At 45.0% G+C, this 24,902-nt stretch overlaps 1 protein-coding gene across 1 annotated transcript in view; it reads right to left on the bottom strand.

Moving 5' to 3' along the window:
* The window catches only part of LOC116975564 (contactin-associated protein-like 5), a 480,271-nt gene that overhangs the window by 131,949 nt on the left and 323,420 nt on the right, over positions 1 to 24,902 (bottom strand). The window contains exon 16 of the mRNA XM_033024851.1: positions 4,411 to 4,635. Coding sequence (XP_032880742.1) covers positions 4,411 to 4,635 — 225 coding nt within the window. The remainder of the gene's footprint in view (positions 1 to 4,410; positions 4,636 to 24,902) is intronic.

Consider the following 24,902-nt stretch of genomic DNA (forward strand, 5'->3'; position numbering starts at 1 on the left):
GCTTTGCTCCTACACTCAACTCCTCTTGTTATGAAGGCCAACATGCCATTAGCTTTCTCACTATCTGCAGTACCTGCATGCTTAATTTCAGTGACTGATGTACAAGGACCCCCAGATCTGGTTGTACTTCACCTTTTCCTAATGTCTCCATTCAGATAATAATCTGCCTTCCTGTTTTAAACCTCACATTTATCCACATTAAACTGCATCTCCCAACCTGTCCAGGTCACCCTGCAACCTCATAGCATCCTCTTCACAGTTCACGCTGACACCCAGCTTTGTATCATCTGCAAATTAGCTTAGGTAACTTTGAATCCCATCATCTAAATCATTAATGTATATTGTAAATAGCTGCGATCCTAGCACTGAGCCTTGCTTTACCCCACACGTCACTGCCTGCCATTCTGAAAGGGACCCGTTAATCCTTACTCTTTTTTTCCTTTCTGCCAACCAATTTTCTATCCATGTCAGTACCCTACCCCCAATACCATGTGCTCTAAGTTTGCCCACTAATCTCCAATGTGGGATCTTATCAAAGGCTTTCTGAAAGTCCAGGTACACTACATCCACTGGCTCTCCCTTGCCCATTTTGCTAGTTACATCCTCACCACTGTCCAGCTCCTCTCAAATCAGGCTTCCCGATAAAGCAACATGACATGGAGTAACGTCGGGGTAAAGCAATCTTGAAACATTCTGTCACCACTGAAGGTAGAACAATCATTGTTCACAATTGTACATGGGTATGTCGGATCACTGTATATTGGTTGTAATGCAATCGATCGAATGGCTTGTTGGTCGATGGGTATGATTCTCACTTTGGGTGCGAGAGGTCCCATGATCAAATCCCAGACAAGACCCCAATTACTGTGGACGGCACGATGGTGAAGCGGTAGAGCTACTGCCTTACAGGGTTCGACCATGACTACGGGTGCAAGTCTGTGCGGAGTTTGTACATTCTCCCTGTGACCTGCGTGGGTTTTCTCCGAGATCTTCGGTTTCCTCCCACGCCCCCAAAGACTTACAGGTTTGTAGGTTAATTGGCTTGGTATGGGGGGGAAGATTGCAACCTTCACGTGGTCCGCCCTGTTTCGACTAATGCAATCAACCCGGCGTGCACAATCAAATAAGTTCAAATAGAACAAGTTGTCCCACAACTTTAGGCTGTACACGCCATACGCAAGAAGAAGAAGAAGGCTTGGTATAAGTGTAAATTGTCCCTAGTGTGTGTAGGACAGGGTTGGTGTGTGGGGATCGCTGGTCGGAGCAGATGCGGCAGGCCGAAGGGCCTGGATCCACGCTGTACCGACAAACTAAACTAAGACAAAAGACCAGTGTAAGAATACAACTGGATGCTGTTTTTCACTAAAAAGGGAAACAACTCTATATGCTGGATCTCTGGCATGGAGGGCTCTGAAATCTGCAAATACTTGGCAGGCTGTCAGTCTGAAACATTGAATTCTGCCTGATTGACCGACTATTCCCGGCTTTTGCTCGTATTTAGTGACAAAGCAAGTGCCAGACGACGTGGAGATGATTGAGTGAGGCAAACGAGCTTGGTGACTACCCCAATGCCAATGACTGATTGCGTGACTTTTGTGGGTAAGTACCTTCCAACTTCTGCGATTTTCTTTGAGCGGGGAGAAGTCGGTGTCGTTACTGCTTTCTTTAGCTTTTAAACAGACTCTGGTTCCACGAGTACATTGACTTTGTTTTGCTGCAGAACAAACCCCATTGTCTCACCCTGAATGAAACATGCACTCTGGCCCCAATTCATAGGCTGCCACTGTTAATATTCTTGTCAGCAAATGATCTGTTTATTCCATGTGACGTATGATGAAAGACTGGGCTTGTATTCACTAGGATTTAGAAGGATGCGAGGTTATCCTATGGAAACATATGCAATTCTTGAGGGATTGGACAGGCTAGATGCAGGAAAAATGTTCCCCATGTTGGGGGAGTCCAGAACCAGGGGGGTCACAGTTTAAGAATAAGGGGTAGGCTATTTAGGACTGCGATGAGGAAAAACTTTTTCACCCAGGGAGTTGTGAAGCTGTGGAATTCTCCTCCACAGAAGGCAGTGGAGGCCAATTCACTGGATGCTTTCAAGAGAGAGTTAGATATAGCTCTGAAGATATCAGTCTGAAGAAGGGTTTCGGCCCGAAATGTTGCCTATTTCCTTCGCTCCATAGATGCTGCTGCACTCGCTGAGTTTCTCCAGCTTTTTTGTGTACCTTAGATATAGCTCTTCGGGCTAACAGAATCAAGGGATATGGAGAGAAAGCAGGAACGAGGTACTGATTTTGGATGATCAGACATGATAATATTGAATTGTGGTGCTGGCTCGAAGGGCCGAATGGCTTACTCCTGCACCGAATTTCTATGTTTCTCTGTTTCTATGTAACATGTAACAGAGGACTCACTGTGGTGGTGTTAATTTGTGGTTATTGTTGTTATTATTGTATGATGTATGTATGACTGCAGGCACGAAATTTCGTTCAGACCGTAAGGTCTGAATGACAATAAAGGCATTCAATTCAATTCAATTCAATGTTATATGAGATTTCAGTGGTTCAGTTACACTCCCATTTTCCGCGTAGAGTCTTGGAGTTATAAAAGTCGTACAGCACGGAAACAGGCCCTTCGGTTGAACCTGTCCATGAAGACCACAAGGCCCCATCAAAGCCAGCCCCATTTGCCCACATTTGACTCATATCCACTGAAACTCTTCCGATCATCTTGGTTCTAAATTCCTTCATTTTCATATAAGGTTCATCTTAGTGAAGCTAATTTCTTGGCTAGCTGCCATGGTCAACAACTGTGTGACCTTAGAATGCTGTGGCCTTTTAGGTCATAAGGTCATAAGTGATAGGAGAAGAATTGGGCCTTTCAGCCCATCAAGTCTACTCCGCTATTTAATCATGGCTGATCTATCTCTCGCTCCTAACCCCATTCCCCTGCCTTCTCCCCATAATGCCTGACACCCATATTAATCAAGAATCTATCTATCTCCACCTTAAAAATATCCACTGACTTGGCCTCCAAAGCCTAGCAAAGAATTCCACAGATTCACCACCCTCTGACTAAAGAAATTCTTCCTCATCTCCTTCGTAAAGGAATGTCCTTTAATTCTGAGGCTATGACCTCTAGTCCTAGACTCTCCAACTAGTGGAAACATCCTCTCCACATGCACTCTATCCAAGCCTTTCACTATTCGGTAAGTTTCCATTTTTATTTAAATTAAATTTCTTTATTTATATAGCACATTTTTAGTCAACTTGCATTGACCCCAAAGTGCTTCACATAATTACATCCACACACACAGGCAAAGGTGGGTGAAGTGTCTTGCCCAAGGACACACACAGGCAAAGGTGGGTGAAGTGTCTTGCCCAAGGACACAACGACAGTATGCACTACAAGCGGGATTCGAACCAGCTACCTTCCGGTTGCCAGCCGAACACTTAGCCCATTGTGCCATCTGTCGTCCCTATTTGACAACGGCATTCCTCCCAGCGGATGTCTGATACATCTGGTTTTTTTTCCTATACGATAATAAGGGGCAGATAGACGCAAAGATTCTCTCAATCACTTGCCACAAGTTGACGGTAGAAGAGAAAAGGTCTTGAATGTTCAAATGTTTCTTCGTTTCTACATTAAATATATTCCTGTTGTTTGGTGACGAACATAACTAAACACAACTTACATAACAAACACAAATACTATCTACCTAATTGGAGGAACTATCTTTGATCGAACTATACTTGACGTTATTGTGCACTAAACATTATTAACGATATCCCTTTATCGTGTATCGGTAAACTGCGGATGGCTGGATTGTAATACATGTTTAAAAGTGAAAGGAACAGAATTAGGCCATTCAGCCCATCAAGTCTACTCTGATACTCAGTCACGGTTGATCTATCTCTCCCTCCTAACACCATTCCCCTGCATTCTCCCCATAACCCTTGACACCCGTACTAATCAAGAATCTATCTATCTCTGCCTTAAAAATATAATTGACTTGGCCTCCACCGCCTTCTGTGGCAAAGAATTCCACAGATTCACCACCCTCTGACTAAAGATATTCATCCTCATCTCCTTCCTAAAGGAACATCCTTTAATTCTGAGGCTATGACCCTGGTCCTAGACTTTCCCACTAGTGGAAACATCCTCTCCACATCCACTCTATGCAGGCCTTTCACAATTCGGTACGGTTTCAATGAGGTAATGAAATAGGACTTCTGTAGCAATTAATTGCAAAGATTCACCATCCTTTGACAAAATCATGTGTTGTCTTCCTGCTGACTGGTTAGCAGGCAGCAAAGAGCTTTTCACTGCACCTCGGCACACGTGACAATAAGCTAAGCTCAAACTCAAACTCAAGTGGACTGTTCAACAGCTTCCTTCACTCACCGTTGCTGCACAGCACCACCGCCATGTATTCCTGATAGTAGGAGTTGACGTAAAGCAGAATGCTGGGGATGTGCGTTGTCCGGAAACTGAACACGATTTTCTCCCTGGAAAGCGTCAGGTCGGAGTAGATGGCAGATAAATGGCTGCTGACGTTTCGGGCAATCCCGTACGCCTCGTGAAAATTGTAGATCACCGTCGTCCCGGCTTCCAAGAGCGCGGACACCTCTGGGGGGGGAGGAGGAGGAGAAAGCATTGTCAGTGGATATTCAAAGGCTGTTCACCAGTAGTTAAGCAGGAAAAGAACAAATAACAAATTCATTTAAAGTCACCTTTAAGAGCCACATCGAGATAACTAGGGTCGTACAGTCGAATAGAGTGTAAATGGTTTTGTGAATGAGTTAAGAGGGCAGCCACCTTCAGCTGTGCTACTGGAGATAGCTTAAGGGGCTGTCCCACTTGGGCGTCATTTGTGCGTAATTTACGCGACATCATTCACGCATCACGTCGCACTCGTCTTGCCGTGCTCGTGATGCGCGCATGGTGCGCATTACGCGCGCATTGTGCGTGGTGACGTAATGCGTAATGTAATGCGCACCATGCGCGCATCACAAGCGCGGCAAGACGAGTGCGTCGTGATGCGTGAATGATGTCGTGAATGATGCACGTCATCTGCGTGATGCGTAAATGACACCCAATTACTCCTTTTCTAGTGGGCCAATTTTGGGCCCATTTGCCTCGTGAACAATGGGCCTGTTTGAGTAATGTGTTTACAGACCTGTTGTCTCGCTGCTGCAAGTAAGAATGTCATTATAGTCATAGTGTCGTCATAATCATATTCATAATCATACTTTATTAGCCAAGTATGTTTTGCAACATGCGAGGAATTTGACTTGCCGTACAGTCATACCATTTAAAAGCAACAAGACACACAAAATACATTTTAACATGAATATCCACCACAGTGACTCTTCCACACTGAGATGGAAAACGAAAAAAAGTTCAATCTCTACCCTTCTTCTCCTGCGGTCGGGGGCCTCGAGACTTCTGTTGATGGGACAATCTTGGCTCCCATAGCCGGTGGTCGGACCCTCCACGTCTGGGCGATCAAGCTCCTGCATCGAGGGGGATGTCAGCTCCCCCGCGCCAGGCGATCGACCCCGGGCCTTCTGCGCCGTTTGGTGCCGCCCGACATCGGTCTCTACCCGAGACTGCGAGTTCCTCGATGGTGAAATCCGCAGGAGCGTCGATCCCAGGCAAGGGAGTGGCTCCGATGGTAAGTCCACGTCCAAGTGGTGGGGCTCAAAGTCAGTCCGGAAAACAATCGCATCTCCGGCAAGGTAAGAGATTGAAAAAAAGTTTGCCCGACACCCCCGCCCATCCCCCACATAAAACAAACCAGAGAATATTAACACAAACTTTTAAAACACACTAAAAATAACAAAAAAAGACCAAGAGACAGACAGACTGTTGGCGAGGCTGCCACCGTGCGATGCCCCTAGTGGTAATCTAGAGTGATATAGTGTGGAAACAGGCCCCTCGGCCCAACTTGCTCACACCAGCCAACATGCCCCATCTACACTAGTCTCACCTGCCCGCATTTGGCCCATATCCCTCCAAACCTGTCCCATCTATGTACCTGTCTATTGTCCCTGCCTCAATTGCCTCCTCTGGTTCATACACCCACCACCCTTTGTGTGAAAACGTTACCCCTCAGATTCCTATTAAATCTTTTCCCCTTCACATTAAACCTATGCCCTCTTGTCCGCAATTCACCTACTCTGGGCAAGACTATGTGCATCTACCCAATCTATTCCTATTTTATACACCTCTGTAAGATCACCCCTCATCCTCCTGTGCTCCAAGGAATAGAGTCAGCCTATTCAACATCTCCCTATAGCTCAGACCCTCTAGTCCTGGTAACAGCCTCATAAATCTTCTCTGTACCCTTTCCAGCTTGACAACAACTGTCCTATAATATGGTGCCCAGAACTGAACACGATATTCTAAATGCGGCCTCACCAACGTTTTATACAACTGCAACATGACTGCCCAATTTCCACATTTATAATTTTTTTTGTAAATCATGCTTCTGTACCTACTTTACATAACCTACCAATTATGAACAGCAACCCCATCCGCAAAACCTCATTGATCTGCAACAGCCATCCTTATAGTAGAGCTGAGGGGCCAGGTGTGAAGTGCACCCAGTTCACTAGTCTAGACAGTTTATGTTCTACCACTGTTGTCATTGTATATTTGCAACACAAACCTAATAGGTTCACAAGATCACAAGTCATAGGAGCATAATTAGGCCATTCGGCCCATCGAGTCTACTCCGCCATTCAATCTGGCCTTTCTGTCCTGAGCCTCCTCCATTGTCAGAGTGAGGCCCAGCCCAAATTGGAGGAATAGCACCTCAAATTTTGCTTAGGTAGTTTACTCCCCAGCGGTCTGAACATTGACTTCTCTAACTTCTGATAGCCCTTGCTTATTTTCTCCATCCCCTTCCCCTTCCCAGTTCTCTCACTAGTCCCACTGTCTCCGCCTACATTCTATCTTTGTCCTGCCCCCTCCCCTGACATCAGTCTGAAGAAGGGTCATGACCTGAAACGTCGCCCATTCCTTCTCTCTAGAGATGCTGCCTCCCTTGCTGAGTTACTCCAGCATTTTGCGTCTACCTTCGATTTAAACCAGCATCTGCAGTTCTTTCATACACAGGAATCTGTCAATCTCCACTTTAAATTTACACAATAACTTGGCCTCCACAGCCATCTGTGGCAATGCATTCCACAGATTCACCATCCTCTGACTAAAGCTTTCTAAAGATACATCCTTTTATTCTGAGGATGTGCCCACTGGTCCAAGACTCTCCCGCCATTCAGAACATCCTCTCCACATCCACTCTATCCGGGTCCTTTTTCTATGTTATACATAAGTCCAGCACAGCATCAGGATGTTTGGCCCACAATATCCATGGTGCCAGGTTAAATTAATCACGAGACCCATATCTCTCCATTCCCTGCATATCCATCTGCCAATCTCAAAGCCTCTAAAATGCCACTGTTGTATCATATCATTCTATTCAGGTCTTTCACTACTCGGTAATTTTCAATGACGTTTCCCCCACAAATTTCCATTGAGCGGAAAAGACTGCAAAAAGTTGTGACCACTGCCCAGTCCATCACCGGCTCTGACGTCACCATTGAAGGGATTTTTCGGAGTCACAGCCTCAAAAAGGCAGCCAACATCAGAGACCCACACCATCCTGGCCATACACTCATCTCACCACTGCCATCAGGAAGAAGGTATAGGAGCCTGAGAACTGTAACGTCCAGGTTCAGGAACAGCTTATTCTCTACAGCCATCAGGCTATTAAACACAACAACCTCATATAGGCTCTGAACTACAATAGACTACTATACTTTATTTTGTACTTACTTTATCTTTTCCTATTTTTCTCTGCTTCAGGAGCTGAATGTAAAAAAGATTCTGTGAAATGTTCCATTGCAAGGTTGGCTGGATGGACTTTTAAAGAGTTAAAAGAGAAATTCTCCAATTTTCAAATTACCCAAGAGAGCTGCAGAATATGCATTAATTTTCATTCTTACGAGAATTGTTTTATTTTTCAGAGAATTTCATCTGACCCAGAAATTATGATTTGACCCTACTGGTTGCTGTCAAGTTTGCTGATGAATATGCTGCTAGCTACCTTGAGGCATAAATCCTTCATTAACTGAACTGTGTATTATTTATGAGATTTTAAAATTATGATTATTATTGCTGTCACAATCATGTCCTCCTTGGGTTATCGATGGCACCTGAACTAAATGTTCCTCCCTTCCATTGACTCCATTTACACCTCACACTGCCTCGGCAAGGCCAGCAGCATTATTACGGATGAGTTGCACCCTGGCCATTCCTTCTTCTCCCCTCTCCCATCAGGTTAAAGATATAGAGATATGAAACACACACCTCCAGATTAATGGACTGTTTCTTCCCAGCTGTTATCAGGCAACTGAATCATCCTACCAACAACTAGAGAGCTGCCCTGAACGACTATCTACCTCATTGGTGACCCTCGGAACATCTTTGGTCAGACTTTACTGGCTTTACCTTGCACTAAACGTTATTCCCTTATCATGTATCTATACATTGTTAATGGCTCAATTGTAATCATTTATTGCCTTTCCGTTGACTAGTTAGCATGCAACAAAATCTTTTCACTCTACCTCGGTATATGGGACAATAAACTAACCTGAAACTAGTTGCTAAGGTAATGGTTAGTGTTTAGTTTAGTCTAGATTAGTTTAGAGATACAGTGTGGAAACAGGCCCTTCGGCCCACTCAGGCCATGCCGACCAACCATCACCTGTATACTAGCTCTAGCACTACATTGTGAATGGTTCGATCATGTAAATCATGTATTGTCTTTCCGCTGACTGGTTGGCACACACGGTGGAGCAGTGGTAGAGTTGCTGCCTTACAGCATTTGCAGCGCTGGAGACCCGGGTTCGATCCCGACTACGGGCGCTGTCTGTACGGAGTTTGTACGTTCTCCCCGTGACCGCGTGAGGTTTCTCTGACATCTTCATTCTTCCCACACTTCAAAGACATACAGGTATGTAGGTTTATTGGCTTGGTGTACGTGTAAATTGTCCCTAGTGTGTGTAGGATAGTGTTAATGTGTGGAGATCGCTGGTCGGTGCGGACTCAGTGGGCCGAAGAGCCTGTTTCCGCGCTGTACCCCAAAACTAAACGAAACTAAAGCTTTTCACTGTACCTCGGTACCCGTGACAATAATCTAAACTAAAAAATAAACTAAACTGCACTAAACCAAACTGAATTTGGCCAGTAGTGTTTTCTTATGAATAAACAACACTTGGCTTGTTGATGTAACACATTTGCTTTAGTTTGATAAATTGCCTATTTTAATCAAAACTAATCTAGGATTCTGATGAAAGAAAACACCATTTCACTTTTTCAAATGCCAAGCAATGTGTTACATTAATTCTGTTGTTATAACATGCTTCCCAGATCCAACATTTTTTTTTGTAATCTTTGCTAATTCATTATAAAAAATGAGCAAAAGTTTCCCGACTTAATCACACACTTAATAACACGCAGAACTGGTAATATTTGGAAAAACCTTACAAGTATTATGACACTCCCTTGCCGACATTGCTAACTCCAGGCACTCCATCTGCTTTGAATAGGTAGTTGAGGCCAGGTACGATTGCAATGTTTAAGAAACATTTGGACAGGTACATGGATAGGATAGGTTTAGAGGCATATGGGCCAAAGGCAGGCAGGTGGGACTAGTGTTGATGGGGCATGTTGGTCGGCGTTGGCAAGTTGGGCCGAATGGCCTGCTTCCACTATGTGTGACTCTATAATTCCCACTTACAACTTTATAAACTTCTGGTTAGGCCGCATTTGGAGTATTGTTTAGAGTTCCGGTCCCCCTATTATAGGAGTCTTGATTATTAGGGGTTGTCAGGGGTTATGGGGGGGAAGGCAGGAGAATGGGGTTGATAGGGAAAGATAGATCAGCCATGATTGAATACAGTTGATGGGCCGAATGGCCTAATTCTGCTCCTAAAGCATGAACTTATGAATAAAGTGGAGGTTCTGGTGAGGAGCAGCACGGTAGATTTGCAGCCCTGTAGCGCCCAAGACCCAGGTTCGATTCTGACTACGGGTGCTGTCTGTACAGAATCTGCACGTTCCCCCCATGACCAACCGCTCCAGTTTCCTCCCACATTCCAAAGACGTGTGGGTTTGCAGCTGTAAATTGCCCTTAATGTGTAGGATAGAAATAATGTACGGCGATTGCTGGTCGGTGCCGACTCGGTGGACAGAGGGGCCTGTTACTAGACTGTATCGCTAAAAAAAAAGTTTTACCAGATGTTGCTTGGATTAGAGGGTATTATCTACAAGGAGAGGTTGGACAAAAGCTGGATTGTTTTCTCTGGAGCGTAGGAGACTGAGGGGAGACCTGATAGAAATATATAAAATTATGAGGGGTATGTATAGGGCAGATAATCAGACTTTTTTCTCAGGGTGGCCACAGTTTAAGAATTGGGGTAAGGCATTTAGAACGGAGTTGGGGAAAACACTTTTTCACACAGAGAGTTGTGAGTCTGGAATTCTCTGCCTCAGAGGGCGGTGGAGGCCGGTTCTCTGGATACTTTCAAGAGAGAGCTAGATTGGGCTCTTTAAAGATAGCGGAGTCAGGGTATATGGGGAGAAGGCAGGAACGGGGTACTGATTGTGGATGATCAGCCATGATCACATTGAATGGCGGTGCTGGCTTGCAGGGCCGAATGGCCTACTCCTGCACCTATTGTCTATTATCTATAAATGTCCAACACTAGAGGGCAAAGCTTTAAGATACGAGAGGAAGGGTTTGTAGACACACAGTGGTGGGAGTCTGAAATGCACTGCAAGGGGTGAGGGTTGAAGCAGAGAGTGACTGCTAGAAGGTTTTTAGATGGACACGTCCATATGCAGGACATGGAAGGATATGGATCACATGTAGACCGAGCGGATTAAATTGACATAATGTTTGGCCAGCAATTGTGGCTGAACGGCCGAAAAGGGGGAGAGAAGGGGGAAAAGAAGGGGAGATAATGGGGGAGGGTGGTTTGTAGGTAAGCTACCTTTGTTACCTCATTGAGATTTGTCTCCATACTTGGGGCTATGAGCTAAATTCAGACAATCCCTGCACAATATTTTGCAGGGGAATATATAATCGTCAAACAATTTCACAATAACAGGATCATTTTATTCCTGACGTTCCTAACATTCCTGAAGAGAGTCTTAAAACCATCAATTTCTGATTTTGATGGTATTTTGGGAGCTTCCTCTGCACAGATTGACTGTCATGGGTCCTATTATTCGACCGAGCCTGCATGTCAAAACCTTACTGGCTTTTTGGCACGTTCTGAAGATACTATTCATGTGCAGGTCTTAATTATCATTGAATATGTTACCTACGAAGAAATCCAGATATTTATCAACCCCATCTTGGCTATTTTAGCAACATTGAATCTGCATATTGCCTATTTAATTCATACGTTTATCATTCACAGGAGCAGAATCAGGCTCCACCGGCGGGAGTGTGGGGTTTATTTTCCCACACAAGCCAAGGGTGACTGGGCAATCTGAACCCAAGCACCAAGCTGTAAGTGGCCAAAGATGCGCATCCCTCGGGACAGCCCCCACTCTCCCACGGCCACCCTCCGCGGGCTGTGGGTCGGGTGGAGCGGATGTGTGGGACAATGTTCATCCCTACACAGTGATGTGATGGACGCGGGGGTCTGGACCAATCGCGGACAAGTCCCGCCCCCCAGCAACGTCATGTCCGTTATTTGACTTTTCTGTTGAGCGCCATTCGGTTAGTTGGCTTTTAGGTGACGCCGCCTTTCGGTTAGTTGGCTTTTAGGCATCCCACGCTTTCGGTTAGTTGGCTTTTAGGCATCCACGCTTTTGGTTAGTTGGCGTTTCGGCTTTGTTTCCATTCGAATATTTGGCTTCCACTTCTTTGCTTCGGCTTCTCGTCCATCGGCGCCACGTCCGCACAAGTCCCCACTAGTGTAAACATCCTCTCAACTTTCACTCTATCCAGGCCTTTTAGTATTCGGTAAGTTTCAATAAGGTGTCCCCTCATCCTTCTAAACTCCAGAGAGTGATTGAAATCATGTAATCATGTATAATCTCTCCGCTGACTAGTTAGCATGCAACAAAAGCTTTTCACTGTACCTCAGTACACGTGACAATAAACAAAACTCAAATCAAACACATATTGCCATGTAAGAGGAGCAAATATCACCAGCAAGTTGTCCTGGACCAGCCATATTGAATTAATGGCCATGAGAGGAGACCAACTTCCTTAGAAGGTTTATGAAGTTAGGCATGTCCCCAACACCTCTCACCAACTTCTACAGATGTGCCTTGGAAAGCATTTTATTGGGATGCATCACAGCATGGTTTGGGAACAGCTCCATCCAAGACTGCAAGAAATTGCCGAGACTTGTCAGGGGTTATGGGAAGAAGGCAGGAGAATGGGGTTGAGAGGGAAGGGTGGGTACATCAATCATAATTGAATGGCGGAGTAGACTCGATGGGGCTGAATGGCCTAATTCTGCTCCTGTGACTGATCAACATGAATGAAATAGGCAAAATGCAGATTCAGTGATGCTAAAATAGCCAAGATGGGGTTGATAAATACCTGGATTTGTTGTGGGTAACATATTCAATGATATTTAAGACCCTCACGCCCATATTACCTTACATTTCCTCAGAATGTGCCAAAGCACTGCACAGCCAATAATGTTTTGTCAAGCAGGCTCTGTGCGGACTTGATGGGCCGAATGGCCTAATTCTGCTACTATCACTTATAGAAACATAGAAAATAGGTGCAGGAGTAGGCCATTCGGCCCTTCGAGCCTGCACCGCCATTCCATATGATCATGGCTGATCATCCAACTCAGTATCCTGTACCTGCCTTCTCTTCACACCCACTGATCCCTTTAGCCACAAGGGCCACATCTAACTTCCTCTTAAATATAGGCAATGAACTGGCCTCAACTACCTTCTGTGGCAGAGAGTTCCAGAGATTCACCGCTCTCTGTGTGAAAAATGTTTATGAACTTATGAATTGCGGACGCAGCCCAGACCTTCACACAAACTAATCTCACTTCCAATTACTCCATTTGCACTTCACGCTGCCTCGGCAAGGCCAGCAGCATAATCAAGGACGAGTTGCACCTTGGCCACTCCCTCTTCTCCCCTCTCCCACCGTGCAAGAGCTACCGAAATGTGAAAACGAATACCTCCAGATTCGGGGACAGTTTCTTCCCAGCTGTGATCAGGCAACTGAACCCCCATCCTATCAACAACTGGAGAGCAGTCCTGAGCTACTGTCTACCTCATTGGAGATCCTTGTTCTATCCGTAATCGGACTTTACAGGACTTTATCTTGCACTAAACATCATTCCCCTTTATCCTGTATCAGTACACTGTGGACGGCTCGAATATAATAATGTACAGTCTTTCCGCTGACTGGATAACACGCAATACAAAGCTTTTCACTGTTCCTCGGTACACGTGACAGTAAACTCAACTAAACTAAACTATTTAATTATGTAATCTGAAACCAGCACAAGTCCATTAAAAACAATGTGTATCGGATCCAGATGTGATGTAGATGTAATCATGCCCAATGCATAATTGCCTCTGTTCTGAGGTGTTAGCGGGATGATTGGTGTGAAAGTTCTCACATGAAGACCAGCAAAGGATGGCAGATTTGCTTCGTCGAAGCAGATAGTTTTTCTTTAACAAGCCAGTCGTTAACAGAGTTATATTTTTTAACATCCTTTAATTTAAACCCTTTATCTCCCATGATGAGATTTTAACTCTTCATCCGGATCGATGACCAGAACTATACTGGTGGTGAAGTAAATTATCCATTACCATGGACAGACACAAAATGCTGAAGTAACTCAACAGGACAGGCAGCACCTCTGGAGAGAAGGAATGGGTGAAGCTTCGGGTCTGAAGAAGAGTCTCGACCCGAAACGTCACCCATTCACTGTGGAATTCTCTGCCTCAGACGGCGGTGGAGGCAGGTTCTCTGGATGCTTTCAAGAGAGAGCTAGATAGGGCTCTTAAAAATAGCAGAGTCAGGGGATATGGGGAGAAGGCAGGAACAGGGTACTGATTGGGAATGATCAGCCATGATCACATTGAATGGCCGTGCTGGCTCGAAGGGCCGAATGGCCTACTCCTGCACCTATTGTCTATTGTCTATTGTCTATTCCTTCTCTCCAGAGATGCTGCCTGCCCCGCTGAGTTACTCCAGCATTTTGTGTCTAACTTCGGTGTATACCAACATCTGCAGTTGCTTCCCACACATCCACTTCCATAGCAGATCCCAAGAGATGGTATCAACAAATAACGTCGCTGAGGTTCATTTCACAGCCTCTGGGTGTTTCAAACCACTTGACAACAATTTCACGGACAAACAAATATATGATCGGAAGATCACCAGGACTGAGCTCAATATGCATATAACCGTCCTCTCACCAGCTAGAGAGCGGTCCTGACCACCCATCTACCTCAATGGAGATCTTCAAACTATCTTTAATTGGACTTCATTGGACTTTATAATGCACTGAGCATTTATCCTGTATCTGTAACTGTGGATGTTCATAAGTTATAGGAGCAGAATTAGGCCATTTGGCCCATCAAGTCCTCTCCACCATTTAATCATGGCTGGTCTATCTTTCCCTCGCAACCCCTTTCTCCTGCCTTCTCCCCATTACCTCCAACAGCTTGATTGTAATCATGTACAGTCTTGTCGCTGACTGAATACCATGCAACAAAACACTTTGCACCGTACACCTGACGATAATAATAATAAACTAAACTAAAAATAGTAAAGGATACCTTTGTTAACCGAACTAAACGGTTTTTTGTAAGATTCAGAACCATACTAACTGACCAAGGAAGCAATACTGCAGAGAATAAAGGAATTAAGGAAACAAACCCCTCCCCAAAAAAAGATTTTCAGACGTTCGTTAATTAAACAACACATTTCTGAAAGCACCATATATAAATCAATTCATACAATAATAGATTTTGGGATATTTGTGAATAACATCAAAGACAAGATGGTGTGGGAAAATAATTTTCTATTTACCTCACAAGATAAAAAATACTTGAATTTTATAGGGCAGGATAGTTTTTATTTGTACACAATATAACTTTAATTTAAAGCAAAGATGGACACAAAATGCTGGAGTAACTCAGGGGGACAGGCAGCATCTCTGGAAAGAAGGAATGGGTGACGTTTCGGTTTGAGACCCGTCTTCAGACTGAAGACGTTACTCCAGCATTTTGTGTCTATCTTTGCTTTAAACAAGCATCTGCTGTTCCTTCATACACGTAATTTTAGTTTAGTTTAGTTATATTGGGTTAGTTTAGTTTATTATAGTCACGTGTACCGAGGTACTGTGAAAAGCATTTGTTGCGTGCTACCCAGTCAATGAAGCCTCCACATGAATACAATCATCCACAGTGAACAGATAAGGGTTAAAGAGTACAACCTTAGGTGCAAGATTACACTATTTTGTCTTTAAAAGATTAGTTGCAAAAGATATGCAGCCACTTTAAAATAGGTGTCAGAGGGAAAGAAGATTTAAAAAGAGCGCCAAAGGCCCGGTTCAAGTGTTTTCCGTGAAGGTGGGAGAGAAGCTGCAGCCAGAAGCAGCGAGAGCAAGTATTGGCTGGAAGTAGGTGAGTCAGAGGGAAAGACGATTTAAAAAGAGCACCAAAGGCCCAGGTTCGAATAATTTACAAATTAGCCCGAAAGTAATTGATTAGGTAGCAGATAAATATGTGCAGCTGTAGTGGAGCAACCTTGTTCAGAGCGGCCTTGTAGAGGTGAAGTGCCACGTTGAGTATAGTGTGAGTCTATGGCTCAAGTGCCTTGATGAGTATAGTATGAAACTTTAGGCACAAGTGCCTTGGAGAGTATAGTGTGAGTCTTTGGCTCGAGAGTCTTCAGCAAGGAGGCTGTGGCAAGGAGGCTGCACTTGATTCGAAATTTGTGATTTTTTTGTCCACTGAAGAAATCACCAGACTGATTCCTGGGATGTCAGGACTGTCTTATGAAGAAAGACTGGATAGACTTGGTTTATACTCTCTAGAATTTAGGAGATTGAGAGGGGATCTTATAGAAACTTACAAAATTCTTAAGGGGTTGGACAGGCTAGATGCAGGAAGATTGCTCCCGATGTTGGGGAAGTCCAGGACAAGTGGTCACAGCTTAAGGATAAGGGGGAAATCCTTTAAAACCGAGATGAGAAGAACCTTTTTCACACAGAGAGTGGTGAATCTCTGGAACTCCCTGCCACAGAGGGTAGTCAAGGCCAGTTCATTGGCTATATTTAAGAGGGAGTTAGATGTGGCCCTTGTGGCTAAGGGGATCAGAGGGTATGGAGAGAAGGCAGGTACGGGATACTGAGTTGGATGATCAGCCATGATCATATTGAATGGCGGTGCAGGCTCGAAGGGCCGAATGGCCTACTCCTGCACCTAATTTCTATGTTTCTATGTTTCTAAATGGCAGGCAAGTTGGTACAGTGTGTTTCCTGCAGGATGTGGGAAGTCAGGAACACCGCTGGTGCTTCTGGAAACTACACCTGCAGAAATTGTACCCAAAATGAACATGTTGGGGAACTGGAGCAGCAGATGGATGACCTCAGGGCCTTCTGGTAAAACAAGAGTTTCCTGGACAGGACCTACAGTGAGGTTGTTACCCCAAGGATACAGGAAGAGTGAAAGAGTGAAAGAGGGTGACTATGAGAAAGAAGCATAAATGTGGAGTGCAGGTGGTTGTACCTACTGAAAACAGGTACGCTCTCTTGGGAGCGGATGACACAACAAGATTGAGTGATAGCCAGGGCTGTTATTCCAACCCTGGTGCCGAGGCTCATTGGGGAAGAGTGACGTCAGGCAGTGCCATAGTGGTGGGAGACTCCATCATCAGAGGAGCGGACAGGAGATTCTGTGGCAGCAGGCGGGACTCCAGGATGGTGTGTTGCCACCCTGGTGCCAGGGTCCAGGACGTCTCGGAGCAGCTACACGGCATCATCAAGAGTGAGGGGGAGCAGCAGGAGGTTGTTGTGCATGTTGGCACAAATGATATAGGTCAAGTCAAGTCACTTTTATTTCTATAGCACATTTAAAAAACAACTCTCGTTGGCCAAAGTGCTTTACATTGGTGGAGGTACTAACGTTATACAACATTGGTTCATAGATTACGTACATACTTAAATACATATATATAGCCCTCAGGTCGGAAGAGGAAGGAGGTTCTGCAACAGGAAGGTCGAGTCGCAGGTAGATAAGGTGGTCAAAAAGCCTTTTGGCACTTTGGCCTTCATCAGTCAGAGTATTGAGTATAGAAGTTGGGAGGTGATGTTGAAGTTGTATAACACGTTGGTGAGACTGCATTTAGAATATTGTGTTCAGTTCTGGGCACCATGTTATAGGAAAGATATTGTCAAGCTTGAAAGGGTTCAGAAAAGATTTATGAGGATGTTGCCAGGGCTAGAGGGTCTGAGTTATAGGGAGAGGTTGAGTAGGCTTGGTCTCTATTCTATGGAGCACAGGAGGATGAGGGGAGATCATATAGAGATATATAAAAGCATGAGAGGAATAGATCGGGTAGATGCACAGAGTGGGGGAATGGAGGACCAAAGAACATAGGTTCAAGGTGAAGGGGAATCCGAGGGGTAACTTTTTCACACACAGGGTGGTGGGTGTATGGAACAAGCTGCCAGAGGAGATAGTTAAGGCTGGGACTATCCCATCATTTAAGTAACAGTTAAACAGGTACATGGATAGGACAGGTTTGGAGGGATATGGACAAAGTGCAGACAAGTGGTACTAATGTAGCTGGGACATTGTTGGCCAGTGTGGGCAAGTTGGGCTGAAGGGCCTGTTTCACTCTGTGACTATGCATTCTTAAAAATAATTTAAGCTCATGATGAAAGGCTTGGTCAACGATTTATGGTTTAAAAAGTGACCTAAGGGTGGAATGAAAGGCAGGGATGTTGAGGGAGGGTAGTTCAGACATTAAGCTTTTACAGTTACAGTTTAGTGTATTGTCACATGTACTAGGGACAGTGAAAAGCTTTTGTTGCGTGCTATCCAGTCAGCAGAAAGACAATACATGATTACAATCAAGCCATTTACAGTGTACAGATACATGATAAAGGAGTAACGTTTAGCAGTTTTAGACATGATCCCTAGATGCAGGGTCACTCCTTATCGAAGTAATCTTTGTAGTAAGTTCATAAGGTCAAAAGGAATAGGAGGAGAATTAGGCCATTCGGCCCATCAGTCTACTCCGCCATTCAATCATGGCTGTTCTATCTCATCCTCCTGACACCATTCTCCTGCCTTCTCCCCATAACCTCTGATGCTTGTACTAATCAAGTATCTATCTATTTCTGCCTTAAAATTGTCCACTGAGATGGCCGATACAGCCTTCTGTGGCCTCTCCTCCTGCCCAACAGTTTTCTTCGAACCTTGTCTGCAGAAAGACAACACATTATTACAATTGAGCCGTCCACAGTGTACAGATGCATGATAAAGGGAATGACGTGAATAATATTTAGTGCAAGATAAAGGCAGAGAAGTCAGAATAAAGATATTCTGAGTGTCTCCAATGATGTAGACCTTCAAGCTTTAGTCTGTGCCTTCTCTTCATACCCTTCCTTCTTTAAAATATCTCTGACAATATCTCTTTGGCCAAATCTTTAGTCACAACACCGAAGGTGGATTAATGTCAAATATTGATTAATAACTACTCGAATAAAGCCACTGGAGATGTTTACTAGATTAATGGCACTTCGTAAATGCAAATTGTTGTCATTTTTACTGCCATGCTAGTTTCCATCGCAACATTAATTCGGAAGAGGAAAGGTTCGCCTTACAGTTTTTTTTTCCTGTTCATCTGATACAATGAAGAACATGAGACAAGGTAGGTGCATTTCACATGGATGTGTGCAGGTACACACATTTACTCACTTAAACACAGACATATACACTGAAATACACATAGTCATAGAGAGCTATTAGAGTCTTACAGCGTGGAAACAGGCCCTTTGGCCCAACTTGCCCAACTTCCCCAACTTCCCATCTATACTATTCCCACCTACCTGCATTTAGCTCAAATCCCTCTAAACCTGTGGATATCCTTATACCTGTCTAAATGTTTCTTAAACGTTGCAATGGTAACCTCCTCCGCCAGCTCGTTCCACACTCCTACCACACTTTGCATGAAAAAGTTACCCCTCAGATTCTTATTAAATCTTTCCCCTCTTCATTTTAAACCTATGTCCTCTGATTCTCGATTCCCCAACTTTTTAAATTTAGTTTAGTTTAGAGGTACAGGCCCTTTAGCCCACCGTGTCCGCGCTGACCAGCGAACCCTACACATTAACACTATCCTACGCACACTAAGGACAATTTACACGTACACCAAGTCAATTAACCTACAAACCTGTATATCTTTGGAGTGTGGGAGGAAACCGAAGATCTCGGAGAAAACCCACGCGGTCACAGGGAGAGCGTGCAAACTCCATACAGACAGCACCCGTGGTCGGGATCGAACCCGGGTCTCCGGCACTGCCAGCTCTGGAATGCCCCTGTCCCACTTAGGAAACCTGAACGGAAACCTCTGGAGACTTTACGCCCCACCCAAGGTTTCCGTGCGGTTCCCGGAGGTTGCAGGTGGTTGCCAGAGGTTGCAGGTAGTGGAAGCAGGTAGGGAGACTGACAAAAACCTCCGGGAACCGCACGGAAACCTTGGGTGGGGCGCAAAGTCCCCAGAGGTTTCCGTTCAGGTTTCCTAAGTGGGACAGGGGCATAAGGCAGCAATTCTACCGCTGCGCCACCGTGCTGCCCCTGGACTCGGGGCAAGAGACTCTGTGTGTCTACACGATCTATCCCTCTCATATATTAACACACATGTACACACAGTGTTAAACACATAAACACACGAGAAGGCCCTACAAAATTAATCATGCATATATTTCAAACTGAGAGACAGGATGATATTGATTTTTTGATGGTTCATGTCAATGGCTTGGAGGACATACATTTCTAGCAAGACATCATTTGAGTACCAACAGAATGAAGAGGGACATAATGTGTTCCCTTTAGAAAGCTGGTCACTGAGGCGGCCAAGCTTGATGAAAGGCATCAGAATATTTCATCTACATGAATCTGGCTGATAAATGATTGTGAAGGACAAGGCCGAAGGCCTTTATTACACACATACATTTTTTAGAAGCCCTGAGGCAGAAATTCTGTTGCCAAGAAACTTATCTAAAGATGAAAGATTGATAGGAGAGGCTTTAATGCAGAAATTGAAACCAAATGGAGAGCCAATTTGACTTGCTTTGAAAACGAGAAACTAAAATTACTTGTCAGATGTGATGGGAACAGCTAAAGATGATTTGGATATTAACAAACTAACCATATATTATTCCAAAAGAAGACACAGAGTGCTGGCGTAGCTCAGTGGGTCAGGCATGGTGGCGCAGTGGCAGAGTTGCTACCTTGCAGCATCAGAGACCCGGGTTCGATCCCGACTAGGGGTGCTGTATGTACGGAGTTTGCACAAAAAAATGCTGGGGTAACTCAGCGGGTCAGGCAGCAACTCTGGAGAAAATAAATGGTGTCTTTTTGGGTCGAGACCCTTCTTCAGACAGAGTGGGACCACATGCAAATTGGAGGAACAGCACCTCATACGTCGCTTGGGCAGCTTACAGTCCAGCAGTGTGACTTTTGATTTTTCTAATTCAAAGTGACCATTGCAGACCCTCTCGCTCCGACCCCCCCCAAAGTTGTCCTGCTAGTTTCACTATTCGTATCCCTTCATCGTCACCTCTTCCATAACCAACAATGGACCATTGTGGGCTCCATGATTCCTGGGTCATTGGAGCCGGCTCTAATTTGTTCTGAACTTTTTCATGCCTCTAGTTTCCCTCTCCCCTGACTCTCATTCTGAAGAAGGGTCGCGACCCGAAACATCACCTATTCCTTTTTTTCCCCAGAGATGCTGCCTGACCCGTTGAGTTACCCCATCAGGACGACAGATGGCACAATGGGCTAAGTGTTCGGCTGGCAACCTGAAGGTGGCCGGTTCGAATCCTGTGTGTACTGTCGTTGTGTCCTTGGGCAAGACACTTCACCTACCTTTGCCTGGGACTAGAGACGGAAATTAGCTACTGATTGGCTACAATCTCGCATATTTACATGCAAATGTTCATTAATATGCACTGTCCCTATAAACAAATTATTATTATTATTATTATTATTATTCTGGGTCTATCTTATGCGATATTCGTTGGAGATATAGCAACAGAGAAAGATTGATTGTATTGTCTTCTTCTCGACAATAGCCGATTATTGGTTCATGTACCAAAAGCACTGCAGCACCACAATGGAAATCAGTGAAAATATATACTTCCCATGTAATTAACCACAATTCAAGCATCTTTCGATTCCATTTGCCGCTCAGTGGCTGTTTTTGAGGATCATGAATACCATTCAATACTGGTTCAATACCAAATGCCCCAGCTCCACATGAGTGTTTGGATGTTGTCTCCTGTAACATTTTGTTGCTTGTGAATAATAAAGGGCCTGTCCCACTTTGGAGTCATTTGCGCATAATTTACGCGACATCACTTACGCGTTACGACGCGCACGTGATGCGCGCATGGTGTGCATTACGCGCGCATGGTGCGTAGTGACGTAGGCAAATGACGCCCAAGTGGGGCAGGCCCTTTAAGCTACAAACACATTCTAACAGCGGCAAACACATTCGAAAGAGAAAGATAGAAACGGTCACAAAGGGATTTACTACAAGGATTCCGACTATCTCTGGAGACAGGTGTGCGGCACGGTGGCGCAGCGATAGAGTTGCTACCGTACAGCGCCAGAGACCCGGGGTTCCACCGTGAGCAGTTTGTAAGTTTTCCCCGTGGCCTGTGTACGTTTCCCCAGGAGCTCAGGTTTCCTCCCACGCTCCACAGCCGGACATGTTTGTAGGTTAACGTGAGGCCCTCACTCGTACCCCGCAGCTCCGCGCTTGCTCCCCCTCCCCCCACGTGGCAACAGAGACAGAGTCCCCCTAGTCCTTACCTTCCACCCCACCAGCCGTCGCACACAACACATAATCCTCCGAAATTTCTGCCACCTCCAACGGGATCCCACTACTGGCCACATGTACCCATCTCCACCCCTTTTCGCCTCCACAACTCCCTGGTTAACTCATCCCTTCCCACCCAAACCACCCCCTCCGCAGGTACCTTCCCCTGCAACCGCAGAAGATGCAACACGTGTCCCTATATCTCCTCACTCGACAGTCCAGGGATCCCGACTGTCCTTTCAGGTTAGGCAGTTATTCACTTGCACCTCCTCCAACCTCATCTACAGTATCCATTGCTCAAGATGTGGACGCTCCTTCAAGCAACACATCGATAGGGTGAAGGGTAAAGTGAGGACGAGGAACAGCCTCCTACGCAAGCTGGCAAACTTGTCGTGGGGTACCAATACGGTCAACAGCTCCTGGGCTGTGCTACTCTGCTGCAGAGTATGCTTGTCCTGCTTGGGAGAGATCTTCTCATGCGAAGGAAGTTGTTGTCACCCTTAATGGCAGCTGCAGATGCAACACTGGCTACCTAAAACCAATGGATGTGGATAGCTTGCATGTCTTGGCCAGAATCCACAGGTCAGTTGTCGGTAGAACTGAACGTAAGTTGGGGACACCAGCCATTCCTGTCACTCCCATCACCCAGCCCCAAAGCGGCTGAAGTGGAGGAGGAGCTTCCTTCACACAGTCCAGTCTCCTCAAGCAACCAGACTAGCCTTGTGGGAAAAGAAACGCAGTGAAAACCACCACCGCGTAAACATTGAAACATAGAAACATAGAAAATGGGTGCAGGAGTAGGCCATTCGGCCCTTCGAGCCTGCACCGCCATTCAATATGATCATGGCTGATCATCCAACTCAGTATCCTGTACCTGCCTTCTCTCCATACCCCCTGATCCCTTTAGCCACAAGGGCCACATCTAACTCCCTCTTAAATATAGCCAATGAACTGGCCTCAACCACCTTCTGTGGCAGATAATTCCAGAGATTCACCACTCTCTGTGTGAAAAATGTTTTCCTCATCTCGGTCCAAAAAGATTTCCCCCTTATCCTTAAACTGTGACCCAATTAGAAGGTACAGACTCAGTACAGACAAGCACCTGTAGTCAGGATCGAACCCGGGTCTCTGGCACTGTAAGGCAATAGCACTACCACTACACTATATCCACTATTGATTTAACTAAACATGAAGCCACTTCTTTTCCAACCCTCTCAACAACACCACAAAATATATCAGACTTAATATTTTGACATATTAATTAATTAATATTCGGTCCTAAAGGATTTCCCCTTTATCCTTAAACTGTGACCCCTTGTTCTGGACTTCCCCAACATCGGGAACAATCTTCCTGCATCTAGCCTGTCCAACCCCAAAAGAATTTTGTAAGTTTCTATAAGATCCCCCCTCAATCTTTTAAATTCTAGCGAGTACAAGCCGAGTCTATCCAGTCCCCCCACCCCCCCCCACTCAAGTCGAACTAGCTCCTCATTTTCACCCTACAAACGGCTTATCATTGTTACCCTTTTGCATATCCTTCATTGTTCTTTATCTCTCCACATCACCGTCTATATCTCTCGTTTCCACTATCCGTAACCAGTCTGAAGAAGGGCCACGACCCGAAACGTCACCCATTCCTTCTCTCCAGAGATGCTGCCTGTCCTGCTGAGTTACTCCAGCTTTTTGTGTCTATCTTCGGTTTAAACCAGCATCTGCAGTTCCTTCGTGCACAGGTTTGTAGGTTAATTGGCTTGGCTATAAGTGTAAATTGTCCCTAGTGTGTGTAGGATAGTGTTAATGTGCGGGGATCGCTGGTCGGTGCGGACTCGGTGGGCCGAAGGGCCTGTTTCCGTACTGTATCGCTAAACTAAATAAAAAAACTAGGCAAGAAGAGACACAACAAAACAGGACCAATCAGTCAAGGATGCTCGAAGTACAATTGTGCGGAAGCTTGGAGATGAGGAAATTTTTCAATTATTATTTCATGCCAGTTTGCACAATAGATGTTGGAGAGTCTATTAAAATTACAAGGTACATGTTGAAACCATGGAAGAACAGATAGCAGCCAGGAAGGAATCTGGCACTTCTGATGGATTTTATTGCAGAAAAACCTGATAAAAGTCGATAGTATAAATGCAAAGGGGGGAGTAGGGTATCTCGTGAAGTGTACTGTTATTTAATGGTGGCCCATGAGAAATGGAAAATAGTTAAAATGATATAATTCTTTACAAAAAGTATCAAAACATGTCCCTGGGATTTATCGGACTACTGTGTCGATGACGGGGAATCTACTGCAATATATTTGAAAAGAAAAACATTAAGAATATCCATCTAGACAGCCAAACCTAAGGTGTAGAGTTATTAGAGTTATGCCTAACCATAGACAGGGATTTGTGGTACAACTTCTAGGAGTTAATGGAGACATCTGGGATTGACAGTGAGCCATGGAGTTACAGTCACACAGCAGAGAAGCAGGCCCTTCAGCCCAACATGCCCATACCGTCCAAGATGGCCCATTTACGCTATTCCCACCTGCCTGCATTTGGCCCATATGCCTCCAAATATTTGCTCTCCATGCACCTGTCCAAGAGTCTTTTGAATGTTGAGATAGTACCTGCCTCAACTACCTCATCTGGCAGCTCGTTCCATGTACTCACCACTCTCAGTGTGAAACAGTTGTCCCTTAAATCTTATTTAAATCCCTTAACTCGCTCCTTCTCACCTTAAATCTCTGTCCTGTCCTCTGGGTAAAAAAAACTGT

Source organism: Amblyraja radiata, chromosome 7 (genome assembly GCF_010909765.2).
Source record: "Amblyraja radiata isolate CabotCenter1 chromosome 7, sAmbRad1.1.pri, whole genome shotgun sequence".
Lineage (NCBI taxonomy): Eukaryota > Metazoa > Chordata > Chondrichthyes > Rajiformes > Rajidae > Amblyraja > Amblyraja radiata.